The 14,293-nt window shown below is 38.2% G+C and overlaps 1 protein-coding gene across 1 annotated transcript in view; it reads left to right on the top strand.

Moving 5' to 3' along the window:
- Nucleotides 1-14,293, top strand: part of ITGA2 (integrin subunit alpha 2) — a 148,489-nt gene that overhangs the window by 81,193 nt on the left and 53,003 nt on the right. Inside the window, exons 12-16 of the mRNA XM_027863389.1 lie at nt 1,664-1,809; nt 2,527-2,670; nt 8,480-8,683; nt 9,249-9,385; nt 12,256-12,395. Coding sequence (XP_027719190.1) covers nt 1,664-1,809; nt 2,527-2,670; nt 8,480-8,683; nt 9,249-9,385; nt 12,256-12,395 — 771 coding nt within the window. The remainder of the gene's footprint in view (nt 1-1,663; nt 1,810-2,526; nt 2,671-8,479; nt 8,684-9,248; nt 9,386-12,255; nt 12,396-14,293) is intronic.

The raw sequence follows: 14,293 nt of genomic DNA, 5'->3' as shown, positions 1-14,293 counted from the left end.
CTCTCTCTCTGGCTGTATCTCTCATACACACACACATACACACACATTTATGTCACTTAGTGAATGGAGGTCATATACTATTTGCTTTTCTCTCAGACATCTGACACAATTCTAAGCATCTTTAATTGTTTTTTATAAAATCATAAACTTTTGGTCATGTGGGAATTCAAGTCAAAGTGCCAGCTGGGGGAATTCTATCATACTCATTTTACTGAAAAAGTAATAGATGCCAGGTTGTTTCTAAGGAGTTCCTAACTTTCAGTACAGTGAGTTCCTGGCACAAATCACTCAACCTATCTGTACAGATACCATTCTAGGCAGATGAATTCAAAAATCTTCTCTCTCTGTACTACTACCCTTCCCTTCCCCTCACCAACGACCTTTTCTAGTGTCTCACAGTTTTGGGAGGAAGTTCATTTTAAGTCCATTCAGTCTAACTTTTTTTGCTTCATGTTAAGTCAATTTCATAGATTCCTAAGACTGGAAGAAATTTCCAGAAGTCATTACTTGTTAGTTTTGCTTTAAAACCACCTGTGTGTCAATGATAAGGTATCCATTATGCAAACAAGGCATATTAATGAACTTGCCTAGGAACACATAGAAAGCCTATAAGTGCAGGTTCAGAGAAGGGAGGCACATATTTTACAATTAACATGCAAATAACATGACATGGTAGAGTTTATCAGGAAAGGAACCAGTTTTCACCAAGATTAGAGACATGAAATTTTGTAGAGAAGAGAGAATGTTTTCCAGGTTAGGGGATAGCACACTGAAAAGTTGGAATCAGTTCAATTTGGCCCAAATCTGGATGTCTGGTTTATTAGACATAGATAGAGTCCTCACTAGGAAGTTCTTCCAATTGGACAATAAATGAACTTCAACTTGACCTAGAAAATGTAGAAGCAAACTTTCCATCTACAATAAAGTCCAGACTTCTGGTAACCATGTGCTATAACTAAACATTGTCCAATTTTGATAAATAAATTTAAATGATTGATCAAAACTTGATGCCTAATGGTTTGCTTTCTTATTGTCTCGACATACATTATCTTTTAAAATATTCTGCAATCAACAAATGTATCTACTTATTCCTTCTGACTAGCTAGCATTTCTATAAGGTTTTAATGTTTTCTAAGTGCTTTACAATTATTATTGCATTTTATCTGGGAGGTGGATAGTATCAATATCCCCATTTGACAGATGAAGAAACTGAAACAGAGGTTAAGTGCCTTGCCCAACCAGGGCAAAAAGCTGCTTAGTATCTGATGCAGGATTTGAACACAGGTCTACCTGACTCCAGTTCCAAGACTGTCCACCCTGCAACCTCGTTGTAGGTTCCAATATCTTAGGTATTATGCTATCTGTTAGAGATACAAAAATCTCTATATCAGGGTCACTGCCCTGATATAGCCTAATGGCCAAACAACATGCGCACATATAGGTAAATACACATAATAAAAACACATTAATGTAAATATTATTACACTATTAATCTTATTAACAAATAATATTAATGTAAATAAAACAATAAAACATATACAAAGTTAATCATAGGATCTTATATTTAGAGCTGGAAAGGATCTTGGAGGCCGGTCCTCTGGTCCAATGCCCTCATTTATTGCTAGAATTACTAAGTATTTGCCTGTGTCTTTTTCTTTCCTAGGATATTCTGTTGCAGTTATTTCTACTGCTAACAGTGTCCATTTTGTTGCTGGTGCTCCCCGGGCAAATTATACTGGCCAAGTAGTAATGTATAGTGTTGATGCTGATGGTAATGCCACAATCATTCAGTCTCACAGAGGTGACCAGGTAAGTCCCATCGTTTTGATTGGTGACCTAAGTTTGTGGTGCTTTGGCTTTACAGACTCGTGTTTACACACGAGCCATGTGACAGCAGCAGGTACACTACCAAGGTCATATCCCTGGTTGGGGAAGGGCTTTGCCAGGTCATGGAATCATAGATTTTATACTGTCTTATGAGTCACTGATTCCAACCTCCTCGTTTTCCAGATTGGGAAACTGAGACCAGAGGTTACGTAACTTGCCCACAGTTACACAGCTAGTGAATGTCTTAGATGAGGTTGGAAACCAGCTTCCTGACTTCCAAGACAGTTCTCTAACCACTATACAACATTGCATCTCAGGAGATTAAAATAAGGGAAGTAATGAAAACATTTTTTGCAAAGTTCTATGTCTTCTATAATTTTAAGGATAGGGTTTTTTTTTGGTTGTTGTTAAAACCCAGCCTAAAATATTCCACTTTTCTATGTGGGGAGTTATTTAAGTGCAAGCATTCATGCTTCCAGCTAGGAATGGAAACATAGTAAATCTGGACACACTAGAAATAATGGTAGACGACCTTACAGACATGGCATCTCCTTTCCAGAACCCTGATGCTTATTAGCAGGGATAGTGCATGCAGAGCCAGAATTTAAAGGTGCTAGGATGAGGAAGTGTCCCAATCCGTAGATGAGTAAAAGTAGCATATGAAGGTCAGAATCTTAATATCAATGTGTTTCATTTCAGATTGGCTCCTACTTTGGCAGTGTGGTGTGTTCTGTTGATGTAAACAGAGATACTGTTACAGATGTGCTTTTGGTGGGGGCACCAATGTTCATGAATGACCTTAAGAAAGAGGAAGGAAAGGTCTACTTGTTCACTATCACAAAGGTAAGGCTATAGAAAAAATAATTAGATTTAATTCCACATAGCAACATTCAAAGAAAATTCATCTGTTCTGGGAAAGATCTTCAACTACTAAGTGGTAATTGCTTTTCTTATGTTTTATTCACTTAATAGCATGCAGCTGTGAAGATATATTTTACAAACTCACACAACTTAATTTTGCTCTTAGTTTTATGGATGGTGCCTAGCTTAGTGCCATTTCCCTAAAAGGGGGTACACTTACATGCAAGTGTTGCAGCAGCAGCAGTCTATAATTTTCTTTTCCTTAATTCTTACTTTCCCATTATCATCATTTTACAGTGAGGAATAGTTGCATCAGGCACTTTGGAAATTTTTATATTAACCCAGATGTATTCTGCATTAGTTTTTCAGGAAATTCCATTTCTTGGTGTAAGAGTTAGTTATATGTCCAGCTCATAGGACTTCCAGTCCTTCCACATAAAATTTGGTAGTGTGTGCTAGATCCCTGAAAAACCATGGGCTTTATATTCCAGGCCTGCATGCAGTGAATGCATATATATGATGATCCCTGATGAACTAAAGCAGTAGATGAGTGTTAAGTATAGTCAAAGAAAAAAATAAAAATAAAAGAGAATAGGTTCACTGATGACCTAGCAAATTAATTGGATATAGAAGGGAAAGGGGGGTGGGGTGGAAACAGAATCTGAAATCTGTTTAGTGAAGAATGTAGTTTATTTTTGTGAGTTTATGCCAATTTCACTCTTAGATTCTTAGAGCTGGAAAAATAGCTGATCATGTCACCCTAAGTAATTGACTAAGATTAACAGAAGTGTTCATATTTGCACTAAAGTTATTTATACAACTCTGGGGACTCTATAACCAATCTGAAATAGTATAGCAAGTGAGATGTAGAAAAATGCTGCATCTACTTCTTAAAATTTTCACAAAAATGCCAGAGTTTCAGACAGTACAATTCTGTGTCAAAAACTTTATACTCTTGTTTGCCAACATGTCAGAGGAGAAAGTATCACTTGATACTTTACTAGAGGTCAGTAATGAACTAATTTCTATGACTAGGGCAGGGGGACAGAGGAGGGGGGGGAGGGAAAGAGGGAGAGAGAGTGAGAGAGAGAGATCAATCTAGCCAAACATTAAGGGTAAGGAGAGAGGGGTTTTTTTTGTTGTTTTTTTTGTTTTCTCTGGTATGAAGTCTTGAACCATTTTTCAATCTTGTCACAAAATAAGAAGACAAACAATGTCTTTTATAAGATATTCCTCTCTCTGGGCAGTTTAATTCAACAAACAAATGCCTATGTTTATGAAAATCAGCAAGGTATAGTGAGTAAAAGTCTAGTCTTGGAGTCAGGGAGAGCTGGATACAAATCCTGCTTCTGACATACACTGCATGTGCAACCACTGGATAATGTTTCTTAACTTCTCAGTGCCCAAGGCAGTTCTTCAGGACTGTAAAACACAGAGAAAATGCTGTTCTGCATTTGGAGGGAATTTCCATATGAGAAGCCCCCTCTATTCCACCTGCTCCTCTCCTCCTCCTCCCTATACCCTGTCCCCTGCCCTGCCCTCCACAAATGCACACACTAATGAAATCACAGGTTTGGAACATTAAAAAAAAGAGAAAGAAAGAAAGTGCTAGGCACTCGGGTTTGCAAAGATGAAATAAGAACCAGTTATACTTTTAAAGATGATACAATCTAATTGGCAGAAATTGGCAACTTTATGCTTCTCTATATGTGTTTCACTTTAAAAAAAAGTTTTATTAATGCTTTTTGTTTTTTACACCACATTTATTTCTCCATATATTTCCCCAACCCCATTGAAACCTCCCTCGTAATGAAGATTAATAGTTAAGTAAAATTAATCAACAACCTCACTCCACACACACACACACACACACACACACACATACATACATATACATGTGACAGGTACATGAATTCCACACCTGGAGTCCCTCACTTCTCTACTAAGAGGATAAAAGGGGTAAGTATTTGTCTGTGATCCAGATCTGCCATTTTAATTAATCTGAGTTCAGCTGCTTTTTGGTGTTGCTTTGACATATGTGATTATAGCCACTAAGTATATTGTCCTCCTGGTTTTCTTACTTAGCTCTTACATACAAATCTTCCCATCTTTATTTTTACTATGCTCTTTATAACTGTCTTTTCTTATGATAAAATATTATTTTATTATATTCCATCCAATAGATATCAATATATTCCAAATATTCCATTATATTCCAATATATTCCATTATATGCCAAAATTTGTGCTGCTGTTTGACTTTTAAAATGAAAGTCTAAATTAATATGTTCTATTTACTTTAAATTCTTAAAGATTTTAAGAGACCTTCACCACGAGTTCATCCTGTTTATCTTAAGGATAAAATACAAATCTTCATACAAATGTTTAAAGCACTCCACTCCACAATCTGACTCCAACCTACCCTTCTACACTCATTAAGAGTCCCTCCTCAAAACCTACTCTCCAGTAGCATTGATCTGCCAGCTGATACAGTTCCATTCTGTTGGCCATCTCTGCTGTCACTCATCTGTCTCATCACACTTGGAATGTCATTCCTCTTCAACTCCATCTCTTAGAATCTTTAACTTCCTTGAAGGTTTAGCTCAGGTGCCACCTCTTATGAGAAACATTTCTGGATTTCCTCTAATTGTTAGTGTTCTCTCCTTTTGCAAGTTACCATGTATTTTTTTTAATATTCATATGTAGCACATGTTCTAGGGCTAATCTCCCAATCCCAACTCACACTGATAGTTTGAGTCCCCAAGGGGTAGGCAAATAGAGGCTAATGCCTGAGTAGTTGAGATCTTTTTAATTCTGTAGATCATAAACCAGGAATCATGTATTTTCTCCCATGATTAATATTTGATATAATGTAGTCAGCCAGGCTTAATTAGCTTTTAGTTACGTGTATTTACTGGGGCAGTTAGGTGGTACAGTGGATACATTGCCAGGCCTGGAGTCAGGAAGACTCATCTTCCTAAGTTCAAATTTGGCCTCAGACACTTACTAGCTGTGTGAGGCTGGACAAGTCCCTTAACCCTGTTTGCTCATCTGTGAAATGAGCAGGAGAAGGAAATGGTAAACACTCCAGGATCTTTGACAAGAAAACCCCCAAAAGGGGTCACAAAGAGTCAGACATGACTGAAAGATGACTAAACAGCAAAAATGTGTTTATTAAGTAGTATATAATAAGAAGACTTGGTATAAAACATAGCCTCAAAAGTCTATGACACTCTCACAACAACATATACAAAGTCCAGGGGAAAGTGAACTCAGGCTTAGAGAGCACATATGACAAAACTCAGTACTCTTCAAAGTCCTTTTGTCCAGATTCCTCAACATGCCCCCTTAGGTACAGTGGAACTTTTCTGGGTTTTAAGCTACCTGCCTGAGATGTATCTAATCTGATCTTAGATCCTGAGATCGACCATGCACTAACTGTTCTGGGGCACTGAGAGGTTAAAGGGAAATCCCAAATCCTCTGCCCTTGTGAAGTTCACACGGTCTTCCTGTGGTTGAGGTAGGGGAAGGAGAAGACCATGGCCAATGCTTTTCTCCCTTTTCCCCTCCCCAAGTGATTCCTTTTTAGGAACTTGGCTGGAACTGCTTTCTCATGATTTTTACTCACTAAAAAAAAAACTAGATTTAAAACTAACAAAGTGTTTCTTTATATAAGCCCTGTAAGGCATGACTAAGTTCCTCAATCAATCTGAGCAGACATCCTATTGCATTACAATTGTTATGCCTTTGATTGATTGACTTTCGATAAAAGTGCCTGGGCCCTGTTTTCACCAAGTTCACATCACTGATTGATTCATTGTAATTTCCTGACAAAGGGGTCAGGAAGTAAGATATTATCTTTACCTTAAGTGGGGTGGGTAATTGATTTGACTGAATTGGCCCCCATCCTTATACACATATATCAAATCCTCCAGTAGAACATTAGATCCTTGAATATAAGCAGATACTCTCATTTTAGTCTCTGTATCCCTAGTACCTACCATAGTGCTTTGCACATAGTAGGTATTTAATTAGCTTTGAGTTTGAAATGTTTAGCCTTGAAATTAGCAGAAGCTGTAATTCAGGACAGAAAAAGATTGCACTGAAACTCCATGGTTATAAAATTGAAATGAGGGCAAAAGAAAAACTTTTTTTTTCTTCACCGACTCTTTTATTGTTCAGTCATCTCATCACATCTGATTCTTCATGACCCCATTTGGGGTTTTCTTGGCAGAAGTATTGGAGTGATTAGCCATTTCCTTCTCCAGCTCATTTGACAGATGAGGAAACTGGGGCAAACAGGATTAAGTGACTTGCTCAGGGTCACATAGCTAGTAATTATCTGAGGCCAGGTCTTCCTGATTCCAGGCCCAGAGCTCTATCCACTATGTTGGATAGAGTTGGCTCCTCACCAGCTCTAATTATGTAATATATTTGTTTAGTGTAATAGGTCATGGATGGGGATAAGGACTACATATGTGGTTTCACTGGTATAGGGAATTTCCAGATGAGCAAACCATCTCTACCAATTCAGGTCATCACCTTCTCTGCAGCTTCCAGCTTTGCAGAGTTAGCCAGAGCACTGAGAGCTTAAATAACTTGCCATGGAGACATAGCCAGATGTGTGTCTGAGGTGAGAGATGACAGGTCTTCTTGACTCTTCTTATAGCCAAAAACACTTCAAATATAAATTCTCGGAATTGATAGCAGAAGAGGCTAAGGATCTCATTTCTAAGGTTTTGAAGCATAATCTTTTCCAATGTCTATTACCAAAGGAACTTTTTGAACACCACTGGATCACAGCAAATTCTTCAAAACCCAAAAGCAGCCCCAAAAGCTAAAGAATCTGTAAAATCTTAAGATTCTTGCCTATAGGAGATTTTGGACAGGGTTATTCTGTAATCCAAAAAGAAATAATACTGGAGAGATGGCTGTAGTTTTCAGAAATGTCCTCTGGTCTATTGAAGAGGGAAAAAATTAACTCACGTGGTCAATATCTTAACCTGCCCGACTTGTTATTTCCCAGTTCTGTAAGTCAGAACACTTAACTGAACTTAAGTTTTATTACAAAATAATGCAGTTCAGTGGGCAGCTGTGTGGCACAATGGATAGAGCACTGGTCATGGAATCAGAAAGAAGACTCATCTTCCCAAGATCAAATCTAACCTCAGATACTTACTGATTGTATGACCCTGGACAAGTCACTTACTCCTGTTTGCCTCAGTTTCCTCATCTGTAAAATGAAAAGAAAATGGCAAACCACTCTAGTATCTTTGCTAAGAAAAAAGCAAATAAGGTTGTTGGACATGACTGAAAATTACTAAACAACAGCAAATATGATTCAAGGCATAAAAAAGGTATAAAAAAGGAACACAAGTGCCTACTGAGTCAATACCCGGAGGCAGGGTACTACAGAGGGGCTGCCAAAGAGTCTGTGCTCTATGGAAGATGCATAATGTTAAATTTGCTGAAAAAGCTGGACAACAGTCGTCCTCATCTTGATGTTTTTAAAGGACATGTAATAACTTCCCAGGAGCTGTAAATGTTCAATGCTAAGTTGTCTAATAGGCTAAAATAAAGAAAACAAGGTTTAGTTTATGAACATGTAACTGAGTTGTATCTTTACTTGAAGGAAATTCTGGTACTCAGAGTATATTTTTTGCCACTAAAATTTTAATGATGTTTTAAAATTTTATGTATTGGAACTTGGTTTGGAAGTCATTATGGATAGATTCCTAATGCATAGCAAGCATGATTTATTTTAATCAATTATCCTTTCCTCTTCCCAAAAGGGAATTTTGAATCAGCATCGATTCCTTGAAGGCCCTCTAGGTTTAGAAAATGCCCGGTTTGGCTCAGCAATTGCCGCTCTATCAGACATTAATTTGGATGGTTTTAATGATGTTGTAGTGGGCTCACCTCTTGAAAATGAGAACTGTGGAGCTGTTTACATTTACAATGGACATCAGGGGACTATACGAACAAAATACTCTCAGGTAAATCTTGCCATGATGACATCCCTGTATATTTTAAATTTATGAGTTAATGTTAACATGCACATTGATTCTTTAGTGGAAAGCTAGTTGTTTTCTTTCCTCTCCTCTCCTTTCTCTTTCTTTCTTTCTCCTTCCCTTCCTTCTCCCCTCTTCCTTCTCTCTCCTTTCCTTCCTTACCTTCCCTTCCTCCCTCCTTTCCTCCTTCCTTTCTTCCTCTCTTTTCTGCTTTTTCTTTCTTTCATTATCCCCCCCGTCTTCCCACACACCTACTTCCAATGTGGAAAAAATAAAGCAAAACATAGCCCTTGTAATAAACATGAACAATTAAGCAAAACAAATACTCATATTGTCACTGTACAAAACTACATGTCTTATTCTGTATCTTGTGTCCATCACTTCTTTCTGTCAAGAGGTGGGAAGGATGGAAGCTATCTCTTCTCTGTGACAGTAGCAGCTGGTTTCCACAGAATGCAAATATAATAATAACTAGCATTTATAATGCTTTAAGGTGTACAAAGCACTTTACAAATATCATCTTCTAATTATCAAATATGCTTATTTCCAGAAAATATTAGGGTCAGATCCTGCCTTTAGGAATCGGCTCCAGTATTTTGGGAGAGCATTAGATGGCTATGAAGATCTGAATGGAGATTCAATCACTGACATATCCATTGGTGCCTTTGGAAAAGTGGTTCAACTCTGGTGAGTCAGTGAAAATTTTTAGCTTCCATTGGACCAGGGACTTTTCCCTTTTTCCCTTTCCCCCAGGTGAAAATATTTTTTAACAAGCAGATAAAATATAAACATCTTGAGGGTGGGTACTGCTTTATTTTTGTCTTTGTATCTCTAATGTAATGTATGGAGGACTGGCCTCAGGATTACCTGGATTCAGATAACACCTCTGATACATACTGTGTGACCCTGAGCAAATTATTAATCCTCTTGGTGCTCTGTAAGTCTGTAAATTGCAGAGAAGGTGCTGACCCACCTTGGTAAAGAGAGTTACCTTATGGCGATCCCTACACCAGTGGAAATAGAGGTCTAGTTCCTATCTTAATAAATGCTTAGGGACAGCTTAATTATAGTAAGGGATATTGTGGTAGAGTTTTGGTTTCAGAAGTTTATGCAAGATAAGACAACTTGATGTGGGATAGACCTCACATTTGCAAGGTGGCAATAGTAAAATATAGGAACCATGGTATAAACATCAGAGCTTGCATTTTGTTATTTCTTGGTGAGTAAAAACAGGCTTGAGAAGTGTGAGTCCTCTGCATTGAAGAGCTAAGTGTATGTTGAATCACAAGTGTTAAAACTGGACTATTATGTAGAGCTTGGTTCTCAACATTAGTCCAAGTTACCTCTAAGTGTTTCCTTATCTTCCAGTTCACTGAATGCAAGTTTCCTTATTAACCATAATGGCTTACAATCATACAGCAGTATATGACTTTACGAAGCATCTAGTGGCAAAGTGGACAGTACAAGTATGTGACTAGAGTCAAGAAGATGAGTTCAAATTCTGCCTGACACTTACTGGCTTTGTGACCTAGTAACAACCTCTCAGACTCAGTTTCATTATTTCTAAAATGAGAATAACAATAACACTTACCTTTCAGGGTTGTTGTGAGGATCAAACGGATAACATTTGTAAAGCACTTTTCCCAAACTAAATGTGCTTTATAAATACTACCTATTTTTATTATTATAAATAGCCTTGTGAGGTTGGTAGTGCCAGCACTGTTATCTTCATTTTACAGATGAAGAAACTGAGCCTTCAGTGATGAGCTGGTACCTGGCAGGGCCAAGATTTGAATGCAAATCCAATACTCTTTCCATTGTACCATGCAAGAAGAGGTTTTACATTGAGAATATGGAAAATCTGAATAGTATGAGCAGATTTTATCTTCCAGTGGAATGATGGGGGTATTCTTGTTTTCAGTTTTTATGTACAAATGACTTTTATTTCATTTGGCTTGACCTTGAAACTGGCCTCTGTAGCAATTGTGGGGCTGGAGAACAATAGGAGGAATTCAAGGGCCATATGATTCAGAAGCCAGAAATACACACTGGACTAGATTGTCCCCATAAGGCGAGTGAGGGAATAAATGAAGTCAGATTGAAGCAGAGAGCCGGAAGAAACAGTCCTGAGGAGAATCTGGCTCAGTCTTTCTATTTGTCACAGTTGAAAAATACATTGTAAATGATGACTTGGGTCCAAGAAGCTTAAATGCTGGAAAATGTTATTCCACTGGTTCCGTATATAACATTAGTCTCAGTGCTTGACATTACTAATGCTATTTTACTTCAGGTTTGAGAGAATTAAATGGGTTTTGAAAATTACAGTATCAAATTCATCTTTTTATGGAAATTATTCTTGGAGAACATTTAGTGACTTTTAAAATAGAGACAGTTTGGTAGGCTACATTGCTGAAAAGGTATCACATTCTTTTGAAAGATTGCAGGTACATAAAAATCAGTGTTTTCTTTTGTTTTATTTTTAAACAACACACCAGTGCCTTTACAGTCAAGCAAATGCTAAGAACATATTTTGTTGCTCAAGAATATTTCTGAGATCCTCTTTGGAATGGCTTTCAGTGCCTGAGGTTCATCCATTTGGATGTTCCCAGTGGTCAGCATTTAGCCTTCATGGTTGACTTTTGTAAACAGCCAAGAGTTTTTCTTACCTAATTCTCATGCCTGGGATGTGATTAAACTGAGTGATAACATTTTTTTAAATCAAAAATGGGTTGTGTCTGCCTTTCTGGCATGACTCACAAACTGGCCCTTGATCATAGAATATTTGAGATGAGAGCTTGACACTTCAGTTTTACAGATGTAGAAGTTGAGGTGAAGCCCAGAGGTGAAAGGGTTGCCCACTGTCACACAGCTAGTAAGAGACAGAGCTGGGACTTCAACCCTGGTCTCCTTATTCCAAGGCTGATATTTTTATAGGATTCCTCTCTACCCCAACCCAGGCTCCCTGTCCCCATACCATGATGCTTCATTGACAGCCATTCATTCAAAAATAGGAGCTCCTAAAATTTTTTGGCCTCTGACAATACAGTAGAAATATGTGTGGTGACTCCTCAGGTGATAGATTGAAACGGACTATCATTTGGATAATTAAATTGGTAGGAATGGATGACATTACTTCATAGTAGTGCCATAGTACTTTATAGTACCAACCAAAGAGCAGTCACTTTGGTACATGGGATTATCTGGTTTACGTGCACAGATGTACACACAACAGCCATGCCACCTAATCTGTGGCATTTTGTGCATTTTATGCGGTAGGTTTCCTGTGCCATGTATTGCAAATGAAAATGTAGGGTATGTTATGGCAGATTACAAAGAACTTGGGAGCCCCAGGTTCCAATCTCTCTTATCATTGTCACTATGCATGCCCATTTTGTTAATGAGGAAACTGAGGCTCAGAGATGTAGTGACTTGCCCAAGGCACCTGGCTTGTGAGTGACAGTACCAGAGCTTGAACCTAGGTTGTCTGACTTCCAAGTCTGGTGTTCTTTCTGCTTTGTCAGTAATAACATCAATCCAGGTTTGTTTATATATTTCAGGTCACAGAGTATTGCTGATGTCTCCATAGAAGCTTCATTTACCCCTGAAAAGATCAGTTTGTTAAACAAGAATGCTGAAATAACCCTCAGATTGTGCTTCAGTGCAAAATTCAGACCTATCACACAAAACAGTCAAGTGGGTAAGCAGATTCCAAATTATCTTTTTCAAAATATATTTGCATAAATCTATTAACAATAATTCAGTAATATTTTTGGATTAAAGACCAAAAGAAAAAGACCTGGGTGCTGTTGCATTCATCTTTCCAACACTTGTAGTGCCTGAAAGATAGAGGCTAGTCAGACAAGGGCAGCTTGGGACCAGCTTTCCCCAAGTTCAATGAGGTAATGAATGCCTTTGAGGTGAAAGTTGTCATTCTCTCCACAGACACTATCACATCACAAACCTATCCCTGGTTATAGGCGCTGTGATTAGACTAAACATACAACTTTCCCCCGAAACGTTAGACCTGGACAGGGCAGCTGAGGCTTCAGCTAATCAATGAATCAATCACTAAAAATGTATTAAGTTCCTAATGTGTGTCAGGTATTGGATTGTGCTAGGGATAGAATGACAAAAATGAAATCTTACCTGCCCTCAAAGAGACAAGTATCTTACTGACTTGAGACTAGATTATAACCTCCTTGAGAGAAGGGACAGTTTTTTATTTATCTTTCTACTACTCTACTACAGCATTTAGCATTGTGCCTAACACATACATCATAGGTGGATGAGGTGAATTTCTACCCAATGCCCACCTCCCATATAGATAGCAATCTGTCTGTGATTTATTTACTAAATCCTAGAGAGTTGCCTGAGGCATGTAGAGGTTGTTTGACTTGTCCAGGGTTATACAGCTAGTGGGAGGTGAAGAGAGAGCATTTGAATACAGGTCTTCCTGATTCCAAGCCCAGCATTTTGTCCACTATGACATGTTCTCTCTGTCTTGCATATAGGTGATACTTAATGTCTGAAGGGGTAGATGAATATTGAGTTCCTAGTAATAATAGGTGCTAGGGGAAGAGAGGAAAAAAGAGAATTATAAACCTAGTACTCCCCTCCTTGAACTAATACAGATGAAACAATTAGAATAACTTTCGGTGTATAAAGTCAATATATGGTTAATTGTTGTCCTTCATTCTCAAAGAGGACCAAAGTGACATCACTATGCCAGAGTCAGGTTTCAAATTGTCCAACTGGTGATCAGACCAATACGAACTCGAAATGTTGCACCACAGTTTGGACACAAATGGTTCTCGTGCACATTTGGGGTGGATTCTCTAAATTTGTGTCAATATATAAGATAGAGAGGCAGTGTAACATAGTACATGCAGAAGTGGCCTGGTTTAAATCTTTCCTCTGCTATGTACCTACTATTTGGAGATATGCTGGGAAATGTTTAACAGCCAGCTTTCTGAAAATAGCATGGCATGCTTTTAAGCTTAATCTACATTATTAAAAATTTTCCCCATTATTTTCTTATGTCCAGACAACTAACAAAATCATAAATCAAGCCATGATTATGGCATTTGTTGATTTCCAAGATTGTAAATGTTCACACTGAAATTCTAACACTCAGCTAGTGAAAGGCAGTATCTACTGGCACCCATGTACCCTTGCTGTTTTGTGGCTCTGATCTAGTCCCTAACCTTTCAATGCCTGAGGTAACTCTTTAAGACTTGCAGAAAAGATACCAGTCTGTATAGGTAGAGGGAGTCTCCTCACTGAGAATTACCAACATCAAAGAAATCACAGGTCCAGACCAGAATGGAATAAAATTGTGCTAAATTGCTTTGTATAGACTAAAAGGGTTATAAGAATACTGAAAAGAGAGAGATCCCTAGCTCAGCTAGAGTAGTTTAACATGCTGTCATGCACAAGACTCGTGTTGAGGGGGCAGTAGAAGGAATGCATCCCAGCCACATTCCAGTGGGGATGTTCACCCTTCTTCTACCGACTCTAGGCCTCCCCGTGCTTCGAGGAGAGGAATCATGATGTAATGGAAAGAACATTGGATTAAGGGTCAGCAGAGCGGAGTTT

Source organism: Vombatus ursinus, unplaced genomic scaffold (assembly GCF_900497805.2).
Source record: "Vombatus ursinus unplaced genomic scaffold, bare-nosed wombat genome assembly UNPS02014772.1, whole genome shotgun sequence".
Classification (NCBI taxonomy): Eukaryota; Metazoa; Chordata; class Mammalia; order Diprotodontia; family Vombatidae; genus Vombatus; species Vombatus ursinus.
Note: the sequence above shows the minus strand (reverse complement) of the source record. Positions and strands in the feature narration are given on the sequence as shown.